The sequence below is a fragment of the Melospiza melodia genome, chromosome 2 (assembly GCF_035770615.1).
Source record: "Melospiza melodia melodia isolate bMelMel2 chromosome 2, bMelMel2.pri, whole genome shotgun sequence".
NCBI lineage: Eukaryota > Metazoa > Chordata > Aves > Passeriformes > Passerellidae > Melospiza > Melospiza melodia.
Genome location: NC_086195.1, coordinates 15258604 through 15276731, shown reverse-complemented (window position 1 = coordinate 15276731; position 18128 = coordinate 15258604). Strand labels below are relative to the sequence as shown.

The 18128-nt window shown below is 39.8% G+C and overlaps 1 protein-coding gene across 7 annotated transcripts in view; it reads left to right on the top strand.

Moving 5' to 3' along the window:
• Window positions 1-18128, top strand: part of CNKSR2 (connector enhancer of kinase suppressor of Ras 2) — a 206348-nt gene that overhangs the window by 175346 nt on the left and 12874 nt on the right. The window contains exon 21 of one of the 7 annotated variants that reach the window (XM_063182580.1): window positions 14607-16809. The exons of 5 other annotated variants lie outside the window; for them this stretch is intronic. In XM_063182580.1, coding sequence (XP_063038650.1) covers window positions 14607-14611 — 5 coding nt within the window. In that variant the 3' untranslated portion in view covers window positions 14612-16809. Of the gene's footprint in view, window positions 1-13890; window positions 16810-18128 lie in introns of those variants that run through there. One more of the 7 variants, XM_063182565.1, reaches the window with a different exon arrangement.

Sequence of the window (18128 nt, the reverse complement as noted above, 5' to 3'; positions counted from 1 at the left end):
ACAAATATATATGACATTTTGTAAAACTAACAGCCTAAGTAAAAAAAAAAAAAAAACAACAACAACAACAAAAACCCACAAAACAAAACCTGGTGTTTGCCAGGCTCTGTGTCTGTTAGCACAGCATTTACCATATTGATATATAAAACTTGGCAAGAGATTTCATCCTTCCAGATCATTCCAGCTCTGAAACTGTCCTCCAGCACTCTAGGAGATGTTTGCTCACACTTTGGTGCCTGTGGATTTTAATAAGTTTATTCTCTTGCACTGTTCAGGCTCTTGGTGCCATCTGGGGCTGTTTCTGGATGCAGAGCAGCCTCAGGGGAACCCCACATTGTGCAGCTCCTCCCTATAACAGTGAGCCTCTGGTGTCTCCTCCATCTGGGCTTGGCTTTGCTATCAGAGGACACCTTGGATAGGAAAGGTTTAGGTATTGGGTGGCTAATATTGTTTACTTCTGAGAGCTGAACTTCTGTAAGGAAAATACAGTTCCCTGTGTCACAGACCTTCTGCATCTAAATAGCCAAGGCAGAAGCTACCTGGAGATGAGTGGGGAGCAGAAGGCTTCTGCTTTTGTCACTTGGGATTCCATCCATCCCTCAAAAGTGTGCAATGCTCAGAGTTTATAGTAGCCATGTGTGTTTCATTTGTAAGATCTTCTGTTAAGAATTAAGAATGAATTCAGAATTTCCAGTTCTTTTGAAACAAATGTGATAATACAGTATTAACAAACAAACAAAAAAGCCCTGTAATCAGGCAATTTTGCAGTTCTCATTCATTATTAAGAAAGTAAATGTTTTGTCTCCTTTTGTGCCTCAAATTTGCAAGTTTTTAAATCTGTTGGATAGATGACAGTACAGCATCCTTGTACTAGTGTGGTGCTATTAGATACCGTGATTTATGAACAAAGCATGAAAAAAGTGCTGTGCAGGATCTTACTGTATTTACATGAAGAAAATTACTGCATTTTAAGCAGGATTTTTGCTTTCTGGCTTCACTTTTTGAGTACTGCTGGCACAAAATAATACCAGCTCATTATCTCTTCTCTTCTGGATTCCAGAGGGATAAACTTCAGGCTTTTGGAATATAAAATATCACCACTGATTTCTTGAAAAGTATTTGAGTTGTTATCACCGTCAGAGAGAGGGGAGAGAGGCTGCCAAAAAACTTCAATTTAAACCATCTTTCAACCAGTTTTGAAACGTTCATTTAATCATGAGATGATTTACAGGCTTCAAGGAGGAAACAAAATTAAGGGATCCTCACTTAGAAGATTTCTCCTGGTTTTAAATTCAGGAATGGCCAGAGATCAGGCAGTGGCAAGGGCAGGAAGTTTACTCTCATCTCTTTACCCAGCACTGCTGATGAGAGTAAGCAAGAAACTCAGCTGGGGACCCTTGTGCTTTTAGTTCCATGTTGAAAGGAGCTCAGATTTTGAGTGAGGAGGGATGGCTTGGGGAGGCTCCAGGAACAGCTCCTGCTGTGGTACCCAGGGGCTTGGCAATGCCAGAATCCCCTGTTAGTGGGGCTTCCTACATGTGCAAAGTTGTCTTCATGGAATACTTGAGAGATGGTGAATAAGAGACACAATTAGAGAGTGTTTTCCTGTAGTGAAAGTAGCAAAATCTGGTTTAGAATTCACATAACAGTATTTCAATAGCTTCTACACTTGCCATTAAAGTGAGATTTTTTTGCTGTACTAATGTGCACACTTGAAAGCCAATCTAAAAATCATACTAAATCTATAAAAGGCTTGAAGCTGATTATTCTGAGAGTTCTTGTTCTTTCCTCCCTGCTAGAATGTGTCCTGCCATTTATTTTAAATTTCTAGTTAAAAAAGAAAAATTATTCTCAAGACATTTTCTTCTTTTTTTTTTTCATTAAGCTAAGTATATGTACATAATTTTACAGCAAAACAGTTATATTTCTAACTTTATTGTAATGGCTTTAAAGACAACTGGAGTTGCTGGTTTCTGTTTCTTTAGAAGACAGAAGTTTTATTTATTTACTTCTGATTGTGTAAAGAGCCTGGGGAAAATTCCATTTAAATTTTGCACTCCAAACTAAAACTATCCAAGACTGAATTACTGATTTTTTGCATTGTTCTGCTTACCTTCTCCAGTGTCACTGTGTGATCTAGGTATTTAATGTCCTCTTTCTTAATGTATCCTCAACAGTTTCATGTGATTATTTTAGGGGCTAGAAATACTTATTAATGAACTAGACTAATTTAACCATACCAAATTTTTTTTATACCAAGACACTGAAAATTTAACAGGATTTATGAAATGGTGAGACTGTGGAATAAAAATAAAATTAATAAAAAAGACCCAACAAACACAAATGCACTTTAGGCACCACTACATTATGGATTAATAAATCAATAGTTTCCAAGTTCTCTGCTCACTTTGTGTTTTAACCTTGAGTTCACAAATTCTGCCAGCAGATAAAGATCTCTTTTTAGTGGCTATCATGAATCTTAGGCATAAACAGGTTGTCCTTGTATCTATGCAAATTGTAAGAAGTTGACAAAATTCATTTTATGAAAGCCTTGCACAATTTGTAAAGTATCTGTAAAATGTCTTTGTAGTCAAATAAGAGGAAAAAAGATACATGTTAGCTTTCCTGGGAATACTTGTTTAATACTTGCTTACTCATGGCTGAAAGTTTTGGCACAATTATTTCTGAACTATTGTTAGAAGGTGGAAGGAAGGGTGAGTGTTTTCATAAAATTAAAAAATTATTGCCTTGAGTACTCACAGTTTGGAAATGGCTTTTACAGTTGATGCAACTCAGAACTATGTCAGCCACCTTCTTCTTGGCCTGTTCCATCCCAAAAGACAAATTTTCCTAAGCTTGTGTATGTAGTGGCTAAATATGACTATGGTATTTATAGGAGAGTATAAAAGTCACTTGAAGTAAAAACTAGATTCTTCAGTTTTGAGAATAGAACTTGGATCTGTGTGGATTTCATTATTCCTGAAATTTAGAGGAGGTTGAGTGTGGAAAGATGAGGGTACGGTGGATGGCCATGAGCAGCCAGTACCCATGGCCCCTGTAGTTTCTACTTGGAGGAAAACAGACATGGAGGGGTGAGATTTTATATCCTTTATATCCTGCATGGATTTGGCTTTGCTACCAAGGCTGTCAGAAGACTGTGTGCATTTTTCAGTACCACTGCTCCTTGGAATGATGGGGAGTAGGAGGTTGCTGAGAGTAACCCAATGAACAAAGGAAAGCATACACCCCCAGGGTGGTGGAGGCTTAATTTACCCCTTTTCTTGAAAAAGAAAAGAAACAGTTTGTGCAGTCTGTTCTGTAGTACTTGGGAACTGGAAACATCAGGGTGTAGCTGGGGAGGAGGTTGCAAAATTGAGTGGGGTGAGATGGAAGCAAAAAGTAGACTAGAAATAGGGCATAAATCTGTGATGGTGAGGTAAGCTATGGAACGAGTTTAATTAAGTTGTGATTGGTTTTTGAAATGAAAATCCCATCAGCCTCTAATTCTCTGTGCCACAACTGAGGATGATGGTGTTATAAATCTTTCCCCAGTTAGAAAAACTGTTTTAAAAGTATTTTATTTCTACAGTGTCACATTTCTCTTACAGCATAACCTACTGTAAATGCACCTATGCTGCTTTAACCTTTATTTCAAAGATTTATGCAGTTTAGCATTTTGAGCCAAGGTGAGCCACGTGGATGAATTTTATGCTGGGACCATGTTCTGTGCATTGATAATGCCAATGCATTTGAAATACTTCTCAGTGCAAGTTGTCTTCCAAGGAGGAGACTCTGGCATAACCTCATTATTAAGTTGAAAACCCTGTAATATTAATGTCCATAATTAGTTGGTACAACAGTTCTTTTTCGCCCCTCAGCTCTTGTCTTCTGAAAATACTAGCTGAGACTTTTTCTTCAGATGACTCTCTCAGTTGTGCTATATGCAAATAGAGTAAATTTTTTAAAAGGAAATTCATGAGGCTGTTTCTTTATTTTGTCCTTGTATGTTTTGCATTTCTCTAGTCTGATGTTGCTTATCTTTAGCAGTGTTATTAATGACCAAAAGTATACAGCCAAATTTTCATCTCTCATCCTCCTGGTTTTACTCACTTCTATTGCTCCTTCCAAGGCCAATGGTTGTGGTAGTTCCAGGTTGAGCAGGGGAGATTGTTCTCTGCACTTCAACTGTGGATTTCCAGTTCTGAAATCCCCCCAAGGTTTCTGCACACACCTTCTAAGGGGTTGTTTTAAACATCTGCAGCTTGAGCTGAGTGTGCTCTTGCTTTATTTTATAGTTCACAAAGTGTGTAAATCGTGGTCACCAACATTTTTCATCACCAGCTGTTGTGTTACCAGATACGTAACCAGAACAGATCAATTCTTGCCTGTTCCTACCTTCTCTTTTTCATAGGAAACCTAAATATTCGTATTTTTCCATGGAGATGTTGAATAGATCTGTCATATAATATACACTGAACCTTTTTGGTTACTCTGTAACTCCATGGAGTTGCCCGTTGCACTGATGGCGAGTCCTAGTGTTATAGTGGAAAATTATTGTATTTACTGACACTAGATATACAACTTCTTTAAGAGGGAAGTCTACATTATTCTGAAAAAAAAAATCCTTGCAAAATTAAAAATTCACTGAGCCTTTTATTTTTACTGTTTAATCTTGCAATCTAATATTTCCATTCTGCACAGCAGATGTGAGCTTAGCAAAAATTGTCTGAAACATTGGTTTGTCTAGTTCTATATCAGATATCAGACTCTGAGTTATTTGAATTTTAATAATTGAATTTAATATTTTTGAATCTTTCTTGTAACCCTTGATGGATCATTCTTCCACACAATAGTTTTATCAATTTTGAAATCAGGTGTACTTTGAGCTCTGTTATGTGGCAATAAGAAGTTGCACATTTTATCTCCTAACTAGAGAGACCAAGCATCTCTTCTAGTTAGTTTTAAACCTAGCACACAAACTTTCAGATGTTTCTGTTACTTGAAGAGGCAATTACGAACCTTTTTCTGCCTTTATGTCCTTAGAAAACAGGCTTCTGTTCCATCCCCCTTGTTTATAGGGGAGAAATCTTGATTAGCCCTAGACCATGTATTCCTTGCAGGAAAATCCTTTTGCAGAACAATAATCCTATCAGCCCTTCTCTGCCTCTTTCAGTACTGCTTTTTTGAGGTGAGATGTCACAAATTAGTCTCTTTTTGTTTTTGGCTTTATCTACTCTACTTCCTGTATTTATATGTGGGTAGAAGCCAAACCTCCCTACTTCTCTGTTTTTGTAGAAGCTGATTTGACATTTTTAACAAGTGCAATCCAAGAAGAGAACTAAAGGGAGCTGTTTGGTATAAGATGTTTCTGCCTGATAGGGAAAAAAGAAAAAGGTTTGGTTTTGATGTTGGTAATGCATGAAAAAAGATGTATAGTACTTATTCATGTACAAGATTGCAGAGGAGAAGAAAGTGAAAAAGACAATGTAGCTTCTGAAGAAAATAGCAGAGAACAATAGCTAACTGAGCAGCTTGAGAAATGCATGGGAGGGAGGTTGCTGTTATGGGGTAAGAACAGAGCTCAGCTACACGATAGTCTGTGTTTTTCAGGCTGTAGAGAAGAAATTTTCTTTGTTTAGTTGTGGTATTTTGGGGAAAAGCACATAAGCAAACCAAAGCCAGAATGTGTAGCAAATTTCTGGGAATACATCCCTGCATACCAGCTCTGGGTTTTGGTGCAGCTTGTCCAGGGGACCCTTGCTCTGTGACTGGTGTGGACAGCAGAAACCCCTCCTTACAAGCATCCTTTGGCTGACCATCCCCTGAGGGAGGGCACTCTCACCTGCCATTTTCAAAAGGTGGCTGTTTTTACAGGTGACCCTTCCCCCAGCATCTCTGGGTGTTTTGGTCTGTTTGGATTCCCTTGCGTACAAAGTCACCAGTTGTGGTGACAGTGAGGGATTTTCTCCTCGAGTCTCTTGATGCCCTTTGTGCTGCTGTTGGCAGGACCAAGGGCTGAGCACACAGCAGCTCTGGGCACTGGCACTGCTGGAGGCTGCCAGGGGAGCAGGCTGGGCCCTCCACATCATTACCTAGATCGAGAGGTTTCTTGTAAAACTAGTTATGTTTGAAAAGTGTCCCCACCTCCCAGCATATTGCTACAGCACTGCCAGGGTCAGGTGTCAGTGGTGTCACTATAGTGGGTGCTGCCTCCCACCCAGCCCTTGCCTTTCTCCAGTTCCTCTTCCTTGCCTCAGCCTGATCAGCGACCATCTCACACCAGCCATTCCCTGTGCCCAGCTGCTCCCAGAGCTGGGCAGCCCTTTGAGGAACAGCTGCCCTCACTTACTTCAGACTTGCATTCCCTGGATATTGTTAACTTGGAATAAACTAAAAGTATTTTTCCCTTTTTGCGATCAAAAGACCTGGATGAGGTAGCAGAAGCTAGCAAGTAGTCATGGTCATTCTGAGATGATGGCACTCTCATTTCCAGTTGAAAGCTGCAGAGATCCTGTTTTCATTCTCCTGAAAGAACACCACTTCCAACAACTCAAAAGGCTTCGAGAAGTGCCCATCTCCAACACAGCTCTGCTGGTTTCTGCCAGTAGAGGAGCTTGATGTACCTTAGGAATGGGGCGGTTGGTACCTGGTGGGCCCTGTGCACTGCTCCATCCCTCTAGGGGGACAGCAGCTCTCCCCCAGGCTCTGCCCTTCCACACTGGGGAGGGGTCAGGTGTGCAGGAGAACAGAACCAGGGCCTGAGTCTCATATTGGTGCTGTATGTTCAGTGCAGGAATAATCTTTTCTGTGGAACAGTGCCATCATACAGAAGTATGGCAGCTACACCTCACCAAACTGTGTGTGATGGGCAGTTTTGGAGATGCTTGGGGATGAATTATGAAGGAATAGGCTAAAGAGAAGCAATTTTCATACCTGTGTCTTTGTACCTCTGTGCAGAGGTCATTGAGGGTAAAACCTCCTGAGTTGGTGGAGGAATTGGTGGAAGAGTAGGAATTGATGGGAGTGTAGATGTACCCTCTTACTGGTTATCACCAGTTCACCAAGAACTTCATCAGGATCTTTCTTTGAAAACCACTGGGTGCACCACATCCTCTCACCAAGAGGGTCTCTGGTGGGTAAAATACAGCCTTTCTGTATTTCAGGAAAGGCTGGGAAGGAGGGCTAAGGACTCCTGCATGGCTGGGCATCATGGCCATGAAACCCTGGCATGGCATCCTTCAGCTTTGTCTAGGTTCCTGGCCAGTCTGACAAATCCCTTTTGCCATCCATTTTCATGAATGGCAGCCTTGTGATTTGCAGAAAGAGTTTGGGCAGCCACTTGAACACATAAAGAGATACGACAAAATACTCCCAGTTTTGATCAGTTTGCTGGTTCTTCCCCTCCTAAAGGGCATACTGAAGTATTGTCTTAGCAGGCTTCAGGAGGTACTATCCATGCTATATCTCATCCAGTCTAGCATGTTCAGGGATTTCAAATAATTTAAAATTTGCTATTTATTGCTATCTATAAAGTTAAAATACAGTCAGGAGATTCTGATGTTTTCAGCACTTGACTCCTATAACAGGAGTCCTTAGTGTAATGAAATCCCTGTGCAGCCCTGATTTTCTTTTATTACACTAGTGATAGCATTGTTTGGAATATGAAAAGTTTAAGATACACTTTTCATGAAAAATTTGTATCCCCTCTGAAAACAGCTCTCACACATTAAAAATATGCAAGTGATTCTTAACAAATAGCATAGCAATGTTTGACTTGTCAGAAGAGTACCTTGCATAAAACCTTTCAGTGCAAGCTTTCTATATGGAGAAAATTATTCTCATAAAAAAATAATTTAAATTTACCAGAGGAAAGTACAAGCCTTCTGCATCCAACAAGTGTGAAACATTTAATCAGTAATTCTTCATTTTATGCTCTCAAATAGGTAAGGAATTTCTCCCAGGCAAACAAGGAGGCCATTTCTGTGTTGGTTTGATGGGCTTTCAAGACACCATAGATAGCCAAGAAAGTAGCTCAGTCATTGGTTTAGAAAAAGAAAGGTGATTCCTGTCTTATTTTATGGGAACCAAAGTAATTAAAAGCAAGACTTCTAAAAGCAGTTTCTTTATATGCTAATTTTATGCAGTATATTTCAGGTTGTTGATAGGAGGGAGGGCTTCAGGTCTGATAGCATTCTTGTTACTAAATATGGTCCTCCTCAAACCTGAAAGACACCTGACTGAGTCAAAAATAGAGTTGGAGCAGAACGATAATTCTTGCCTGGGAACAGTCAAGGCAGGTTGGATTGACAGATGAAACACATGCTAGAACATGAGGAGAGGAGAAGGGAACACCTTTGTTAAACACAGCACAACCAGCCAGGAGTGGTGCCAACAATTCACTTGTTGGCCTTGCCAGGACAGTAATAGTAGAGTCCATGTTTTGTGTGTGTGCCCCTCCAGTGAGTTCCAAATTAAATTACAGTATCTCAACCTGATCAATATTGGTATAACAATAATGATAATCTGCTCCCCTAATTTTCCTAGAGTAGGTTTTGACACCATTCCCATTGGAGCTTTTGGCAAAAGCTGCTGAAAGACCTCAGCTGAATGTGGCACAAAGAAGATAACACTTTTTTCTCAGTCTGTTTTACTTTAACCACATCTTATGCTGTCAGTAGCTTGCAGTGTTCAGTTGCTCTGTGCCTCTTTCATTGCCCAGTCACAGAAGGGGTCCCAGCCCAGGCTGGCAAGTTGCTTCAGCTGTCAGCAGCTGTGGCAGGGGCAGCTTCTCCATGCCCTGCCCTTGGATGTAGCCTGGCAGTGGGAACGTGACAGTCTGGCTGGGGTTATTTAGTCACACCAGGGATTTTGTCAGTGTGTTGGTGTTTTTGTTATCAGGATGGAAAGCCCCACCAGAAAAAGCAATCATGTTACTTGATAACATAATTGTTATCTGTTAAAGTCTTCTCTGACCAAAGGGGATTCTACTGGTTGAAGTTAAAAATTTATTTGTATAAATTTAAATTTGTTGTGCTATAATTAATTCAGTATGTTTCTGTCTGCTTTTGAAGCCCTGAATAAGTTAATGTAAAAAAAAGTTCCAGAAATACAATTCTTGAAAAAGTAATTAGTAAAGTAATACACATTACAAGAATAATTTGTCACAATAATAAGACTAATTCTGCTTAAACACTCCTTATTACGAAAATCATTGATAACAATGCAACAAATTAGTCCGTTGCTTTCTTTTCAGGGTTGATGTCCAAAGCATTAGTCAGGAAACAGAGCTCCCATCTTTGTGTTGTACATTAACTCTTTCATGGGGTGATGAACTGGAACTACAGTTCCTGCTTTATGATCAGGAAACAAGGATATGGCTTTTCAAGTAGTTCCCAGAATAAACAATGCAGGCGGTTTAGTAGATTAAATTGAGTTTTATATTCCATTGCAGTCATAGCCTGGCTGATTTTAGCTTACAATACTACTAAGAATTGTATTGAAAGGAATTTCACCATTAGATATATGCCTTATGTACTTGTCTTTGGGATTTAACATAGACTTCTCCTAGGTGAGGTTTATCCCATAGGCTTATGTAACTTAACTCTCTGTGTAATCCAGCAGTTAGAGTGCCAATATGCAGAAATTTTAATATCATTATCAGAATTCACAAACTGCCCAGTGGGATACTAAAGTTGTGATTATATCCTCTGCTTCTAAATCTATATAAAACTATGAGAAGTCCAGCCAGCTGGTCTTTTTTTTCCTGAAAATGGTTATTCAGCTGTGTCTCACTGGTTATGTCCCAAATTAGAGGGCTTCCTTTCCTGGGAGCAGCTCTTTGTATTGCTTTGCAATTGTTACAAAATGAACTGCTCTGGAAAAATAACCTTATTTTCCGACATGACACTCAGACTGCTCCATCGTGAAGCTGTGCATTGTCACTCCAGTGAGACCCTGGTAATGAGCTGAAGGAGAGAGTTTTGCAGATATTAGAGAGATATCTGAACAGCATAAGAATAACCATGAGATAAATCTAATACAGAGGGACAAAATAGGGGCAGAATTAGAAATAATATAATATAATATATTACACTATAATAATATAGTAAGAGTTAGTGATTTGGCAATTTAATGTGCTACATTTTAGTTTGTTTAGTTCTTTAGTACTGGGTAGACAGGGTTATTTAGCAGTAGCTGTAGTACCTGAAGTGCATAGGAGAGCTGGGTTACATTTGCAATTTAGAAATACTGTGCTAAGTGGGAGGGAACATGCCTGCTGATCAGAGCCCTGTAATTTCCACTGCCTTGTTCTCATGGGACCCAGTGCAGCACCTGCAGAGGAGCAGGCACTGGAGGTTGTATGTGGGCTCACACCCTGTGCCTGTTCCTCACCATGGTGCCTTCCCATGGAGCATTTGTCCTCCTGGTGTTCCTCAGTGAGGACATGAGGCACACTAAAGCTTATATTGTGGTGTTGGAAAAGCTGAAACTTGCTTTTGGCAGAGAGCATACTCCTGTATTAGAATTGTTTGATTTAGTGCCCTTTACTGCAGCGTGCTGAGTGACTCCTGCTATTGCTTCCATACCTGACTGGATTCCCACAGGATGATGTGGGCAGGCACTGCTTTGGAGTGCAGTGTTGGGGATCTGCAGCACCAAATCCCTCCTTCCTCAGGCAGTCTCACTGCCAGGCTCTACCAGCTCCTTTCCATCTCTGCATGGCATTGTCTGAGCCCTGGAGGTGGTGGGAGCTTCCCACCAGTGAGCAGCAGGCAGTTTGCAGATCTGCCAGCGTTCCTCCCCAGCACTCTGTGTCAAAGGGCCTTGAGCCATTTCCCTGGTAAGGAGAAAGATGTATCTGCCAGTGCACTTCCAGCAGAGGCAGCTTTGTGGCATATGGGGAAGGTTTTCTCTTCCCTGCTGTTCTTTGCATTCATTCTTGTTGGTACCCTGATCACTCACACAAAGGATTTACCTTTTGGGGAAAATGCATTACTAGATATGCTTCTTTATAAGACTAGACAGTAGGTAAGGGCTTCCAGTCAAAGTTCTTCTCTCCTGAATATGTAGACAGATGTAGAAATAGGTACACAAAATAGGATAAAAGCTAAGGAAAGGGTAGATCTTCAAAAGGCAGGTACAGGTTTACTGATGGTCACTATAGATGGGAAGTCTGAAATTTTCTAAAACTTCAGTATGAATTAAAAAAATAAGTTAATTAACCTGCTATTCTTCAACCTAACCTTTCTTTGAAAAGAGAAGTTGTCATAAAAGTACCATTTAATGACCAGGTATCTTGTAGTCTGTTTAGGCAAAATATATCACGTGAAGATTGATAAGAAAGTGTGCCACTAAGTGGCAGTGGTAAAATCTTGTGCTTTTTATTATGAAAAAACTCATCGAAGTAAAAACCCTAACTTCATACCTTCTCATTAGTGACTGCTGGTGTTCCCTAAACATTTATTTATAGATCAGTCTCAAAGAGAAAGAGTTGTATCACCTTCTGTGTCCCTTTCCTTACATAGGACTTCTTGTGTGAGAGCCATTTTGAGAACCTATTGATTGTGACTCTCAGATATTTCTCTCATGAGAACTTTCTGCTTCCCTTTGCTTCCATTTTTATTGGCTTTCGACACTTGGCCTGGAAAGGCACACAGAACATCCCCTTGCTCCTGCTTGGTGGGCTGATCCCAGCCCAGGTGCATTCTGTCTCACCACTTTAGATGGGTAAAGTACCTCCTACTGCTGCAGCTTTGCTCAGATATAAAATTCTTCACATCCTACATGACCACTTCAGCTGAATAAATGGGCAGAGATTTACAGCAGACAGTTTTGGATCTGTGACCACTCTGGGGAAGTCATTTGCCATAAAACTTATAATGCAGACAAAATTTGGCTGTTAAATGCAGTAAGTTCACTTTGCTGTATTCACAGGGTCACATTCATTTTTGTATGTGAATGGCAGTTGTTTTATTTTTCAAAACGTTTGCAAGTCTCATGAGTTTCATAAGTTGTAGTGTCAATAAGTATCCGTCCAAAAGCACGTTACTCGTTCATTGTTATTTGTATTTGTTCTCCTTTAAAACAAATTTTAAAACCCTTATCTAGAAATAAAACCACATGCTGGAGATTTTTTACATAAATAATTTTGCTAATGTTAGTGATACAGAAAAAAATGTGGAGTTTGTAAAAATAAGGAAAAATAATTTTTACTACTAAAAAGCAGATTTTCTAAACACTTAGTTACTATCCGTAAGTGGTATTGAAAATCTATTTAGAAAAGCCCCCTAGTGCCTAAGAATTGAAGTCACATTAAGATAAATAGGAAAGCATATGCTACCACTGACCTTAAGAGGTTAATGGAAGGCAGTTCATGCACAGTGACTAATCCAAACTGGGATAGTGAAAAATTACCAGTGTTTGATAATTTATATCATTTATATAATAATAAAACCTTAGCAATATTATGGAATAGTCTTTACAAAAGTGTGTCTTACTAGCAGGGTTTTTTTCAGAAATAGTTTTCTAGTGTAAAATTTAGTTGAATTTTATGTACATAGCACAAGTCCTGTCCTATCATGTGTTGAAGGTAGCAGTTCTTCCACAGATAGAGGACATGTCCCAGCCAGACTCAGCTGGGCATGAGCAAGAGCTGGTATGGGCATCTGCTAGATAATGCCCTTGCCTTAACTTCAGTAACCCTCCTTTATTTCACAGCCACCTTGTTTCACAAAAAGGGAGGTCTCTTTTGCCAAAGCCTGACCTTTGAAACAAACTTTCTGAATTCTTACTGATTAAGTTGTATGAACAGCCATAAGATGACAGGATCTCCTGAAGCTGCAGAAGTGATACCTATGAGGCAGCAGTATCCTCTTTCACTTAATGCCTTTTTCCAAATAAATCCAAGATTCTTATTTTCAATAAGAATTGAAAGCTACAACTGTTCATAGTATAGAACAGGATGAAATCTGAAAAACATTCCCTCTTGTGCTCTACAAAGTCTCCCTTTCCTCAACCCCATGAGTCCTGAAATGTGCTGGTTTGGCCTTTTGTTTGTCAGAGGGTTGGGGTTTGGTTTTGGGGGTTGGGTTGGCGTTTTTTTTCATTTTGGTTGTGAAATCTAATGGGGTTTTTTATTTTAAACAATAGGTTATGTAAAAGTTTCTCTTGACTACTATACTTAGAATTTAGTTATATAAAGTGTTTTCCTCACACTTCTTCTTCCTCCTCTCCTTGTTGACGCACAGAGTCCCAGGAAATCTCAGTAATAGAGAAGAGGCTGAACTGGGTTTGAGTTCTGTGTAGCATTGTTCACCCTCTGCCTCTCTGAAACTCATTTTCCAATTGCTGCCATGTGTGGAGTAAATGTCACCAATGTTTCCATCTGGGATTCTTTCTACCTTGTGTTTTCTGTCCCTAAGAAAATATTTCTTGTCTGCTTTCCAGAACTTTTGTGATATGCTCAAGAATAAAAATGGCAATGCTTGATGCTTTCCTTCCTTTCCATCCTGTCTTTTGGAAAAAAATAATCTCTTTAACAGGGGTTAAACAAATCCCACCCGTTAATTGGAATGAGTTTGTACATCTTTACTTTAGGCACAGTTGAACTCTTTCCTGAAGTTGTTTTGTTTTTTTTTTTTTAACAACAGAACATCCCCCATCTTTTCATATGTGGGATTCAAAATGACAATGGATGTTAAGATCCATGGAGTTTCATTTTTTATTACAATTTAGTGTAGTAGGCAATAGAATAGGGAATGCACTGAGAACAGCCAGGCTTTTGAAACTGCCAGTGCAGAGACTGCATATCCACACAGAAACTCTAAGTAAACAATTTAGCTGTATGCTGTTTATTCCACCTCTCTCTTTCTCTTTTCTTTGCTAACACAGGTCCACAAAGATTCTCGAGTTCTCAAGCCCTAGCTTATGGAAGTGTGTAATGTCAGTGTGGTTGCAAAATCACACGATCTCCTAGCTCTGTATCTTATCCTTCACCCACCATTGCACAACGCTGGACTGTCAGCTAGGAGAACGAAAGGAGCCAGATTGTGTTGTGCCACCTCTTTTTCTAGTTCTCGCATAAGTTGCCACCAGGATATTTTTCTGTGTTTGTAGCACGTTCGGTGGATTTGGGGCACATTCTTTGCTTCCATTCTCCTCATTCATGTGACCCTTTCCCAGTGCTTCCAGATGAGCTAATGTGTCTTCAACATGGAGAAAACCAACTAAGTTGGTTAGGATGTGTATTGTTCTCTTGTTTTATTTGTGGGTTGTTTGGGGTTTTTTTAATTGGTCTTTGTTCTGTTCTTTTTAAAAAAACATATCTACAAAAAGAGAATATATAACTTTCTGCCCTAAATACCTCTTTTGCATCAGGGATGGATATTTTAATGGAGTGAGGTGTAATAGCAGAACAGTGCCATGTCTCTGTCCTCACAAGCATCGCTGCATGCAGATTAGAAAGGCTCTGTAGTGCTGCTACTGTATGCCAGATTTGCTATTTGCTCTTGTTTGCATGATAGTATTTCTAATTTACTAATATGATATGGAAATAATGGCACATCACCGATCTTTCAACATATTGTATCACTGCTTTATCATATTAGGCTAATACACTGCGAGAGTTGATAGCACCTCTCCATGTCAAATGGGAACCACATCTCTTGGCACTGAACCGATTGGACTCAAAGGTTGATAAACTTATCATTAGAGAATTGGCACGACGGAGACTCAACTTCAGCCTCTTGCAAGCAACCTAATGGCCTCCGTTCAGAAAGTCAGTTCTTCTTGAATAACACTGATGTTTATAACAGAGAACAGACCTGTTAAAGCATAGACAACCACATGCCTGAATATGAGGCCTCCAGGAAGGTGTCAAAGGGCATGGCCAGTCTTTTGAAGAATGCACCCTTTCCACAGTGGGACTAGGCACAAAGTCAGATCCAGTCTACATGGAGCACATTTGCAGAAAATACTGCCCCCCGCACGGGAGAACGGAAGGGGAAGAGGGTCTTGGCAGGGGAAGGGCTTTGATGTCACTCAGTTTTGTTCTGCACACCTCGAGGAATTAAAGAGGGATTCAGCCATGGTAACTGTAATTGCCCATTGCTTGTACTGAACTCCAGTGAACCCATTCAGGCCAACCAGACAGAGTCGTGTCATTTAAGCGTGCTTCACGTTAGTGAAGGAAGTTTCCTTACTGTGTCATGCTAAACTAAGTGTATTCTGTCGAGTGGAGGTATGTACAGACCTTTCAGAGACTTCCATTTATCCAGTGGTTTGTACTGAATTCCCAGAGGGTACACTGGCACTCGTTCGGACGGTGACGGAGAAGATACCTCACGCTGAGATTTATTAGACTCTGCAGTTCAATCTTTGGTTCCTCTTTATCTTCTAGGACTAAAACATGTGAGTGATGCTGCCTGGCCAAGCAGGCACAAAGTATTCTCTGTGTAACACCCAGACTCCGGAGGGCGGTTTTGGGGCCAGTATTTGTCTGGATGTCACTCAAAGTAGATTCAGATATTGTATTTATCATTATGTTCTGAGTCCCCTATGGGTTGATGTTTGCCTCTATCTCTGTGATTAGAATGTGGATTTTCCTTGATATATTTGGCTAAGGGTGTATTGTAATAATGTTAATGCTAATTACTTGATATTTCATACTATCTTACGGGGAGATACTTTTAAAAAATGTATTTTGAAATGTTTTCTTTCTGTTTGCTCAATGTATGGTATTGCATTATGTTAATACCAATAAAATTATATATATATATAGTTATATATATATTTCCCTTTTATAAAGAAGTAAATTATGCTTTTTTGCCTCACAAACAGGAAATGTGCAGTGAATAAAATTACATCATTCTGCCTTACAGCAGGTGACAAAGCTTATAATAGTTTTAATATTCTTTTTTTGAAAAATAAAAAGTATAGTATGACATAAATTAGTTGGAAATTTATCAAAATGCATGTTTTATATTTCTGCTCAATGGGACTGTCACAAAACAGCCTAAATATTTAGCAATGTTGTTTTGGCATCTTTAATTTTTTCTAATCAGAAACATGCACTGTATTGCTATTATTGATTACAAAACTGTACTGTCATAAATTTTTGCCTGTTGGCCAGATAGACAAACCCTCTGAGTTTGTCTGTAGAAATTGATTTTAAAATATAATTTAGTGCTCTTTCCAATGCTTGGCAAAGGCAGAATTTATTTTTTATATGAGGTTGCCTTTGAAGTACCTGCCTCTGCCAGGAATGATAAATCACTGCTAAGTACATAAAGATTCTGCAACCTGAAGGATATGTGATTAAAGTCTTGTTGGAATGGCCTGCAAACCCAGCCAGTCCTTTACATTCTGTCATTAAATTCCATAATTAGTTAGAGGTGAAATGTTTTGGAAATGAATTAGAGAAGCAGAAGCAAGGATGTGACTCTAAAATGTCCTTTGGCTGCCATTTGGGGTAACACTGATGGCTTATTATCTGCTCGTAGCCACAGGCCAGCATATATCTGCACTAATGCCTATTAGATTGTCTTCAGCTTCCTCTCTTTCTTTTCCCCCCCCTTTCTAACATATTGTATTGAGTATCTTTGTTTTGCAGAGGCATTCAGAAGGGCTGTAATTAGCAGTCCCTGGCATTTAATTGCATACACATTTGTTAAATATTTTTCTGTATGCCTTAAAATAAAGTATAGAAAATGGCAGTAAATGTTTCTTTAATGAAGGCATTTGATTTATTCATGAAGTTAGGATTTTTTAAAGGTGTTATTTTGGGCTTAATAAAGGAAATAAGCCAGCAAATTTTCTGTCTTGCTTTTGCATAACCATCGTCTGTCAGGGCTGACGTTCCGTTCCTTTCTCTTGTTCCTTTTGTGGCAAACACATTCTGCCCAATGGGGGAGGATTGGACCTTTCTGCTGTGACCACTCTCATGCCAGTTTTCAGAGCACTTTATGCTGAGGTTCATGCATGTTCACAAGTTCATTTTGACATCTGGTGACATGAGTGATGTCTGGAAGAGCCACGTGGAATTATTGCATTTCTCTCGTCACAGCAAAAGCTTTTGTCCTGAAAGGTACCTTGAACTCTGTGTGGTGCTTACAGACCATGGGGGTGTGATGGGCATTCAGCAGCTGATGGGGGGTGCCTAAAAGTTGGCAGTGTTGTGCCCTGCATAATTAAGATGTAACTCAGGGTGCAGCTTAATTAGGTTGGAATCTAATCAGTGCAGCTATCATAATGTGCAGTTATAAATCCATTAATAAATCTGAATATCTGAATAAATATGTCATCCTCTGGGATAACATTTTGGGAAGTATTTTGGGCCCCTTTCAGAAATGCCTCAGGAGGTGCTTCCCCAGCAGACCACAGTGGGTTACAGAGGTAACTGAGGCAGACATTCAATAACCTGGCCCCTGCCCACACTAATGTTTCTCCCATGTTGAAAGTAGAATTGCAGTTCCTTAGTGATGCATTTTGGAAAACTCCATTCTCGGTGCTACATTTTCATACACAGAAGCAGCTTGGGGTGTGGTCTGAAGTGGAGTTCATGTTCAGGGTGGGTGTTGCTCCCCAGGAACGTGTCCCCCATCTGTTCAGGCTTGCTTTCAGGTATCAGTCCCATAAGCCTTGCCAGGCACTGCTGTTGTACGAGCGTGACTGTGGCTTGATTCTCACTGGTGAGTAATGTTGCTGGGTCCGTATCGTTTGTCACTTAACCTTTCACAACTTTGAGTGGTGCAACCTTAGGTTAGGTTTGTAATACCAGTATTTTCCTTAAGGAGTAATTGCTTCTATATATTACTTGTGATTATTATTTGTAGGGAACTCCTCGTCCTGTTCCAAAGCTACAGAATCCCCACGTCTAACAATTTTACCCAGTTTGCTCCAGCTCCTGCCTTTCCTCATAAATACAAGTTTTCTGTTGTTTTTGAGCTGCAGGGCCCAAGGGGAAGTGTACCATCAAAGTGGGATTGGTGTGTTTATTTCACTTCAGCATTGATAGCTTGTAGTAAAATTAAACAGCACTTATATCAGTGTGTGGCACAGAAAAATGTCAGGATATCCTATTTCATTGTGTAAAATTCTCCCAGAGAGTCACTAAAATCAGCAGATTAAGG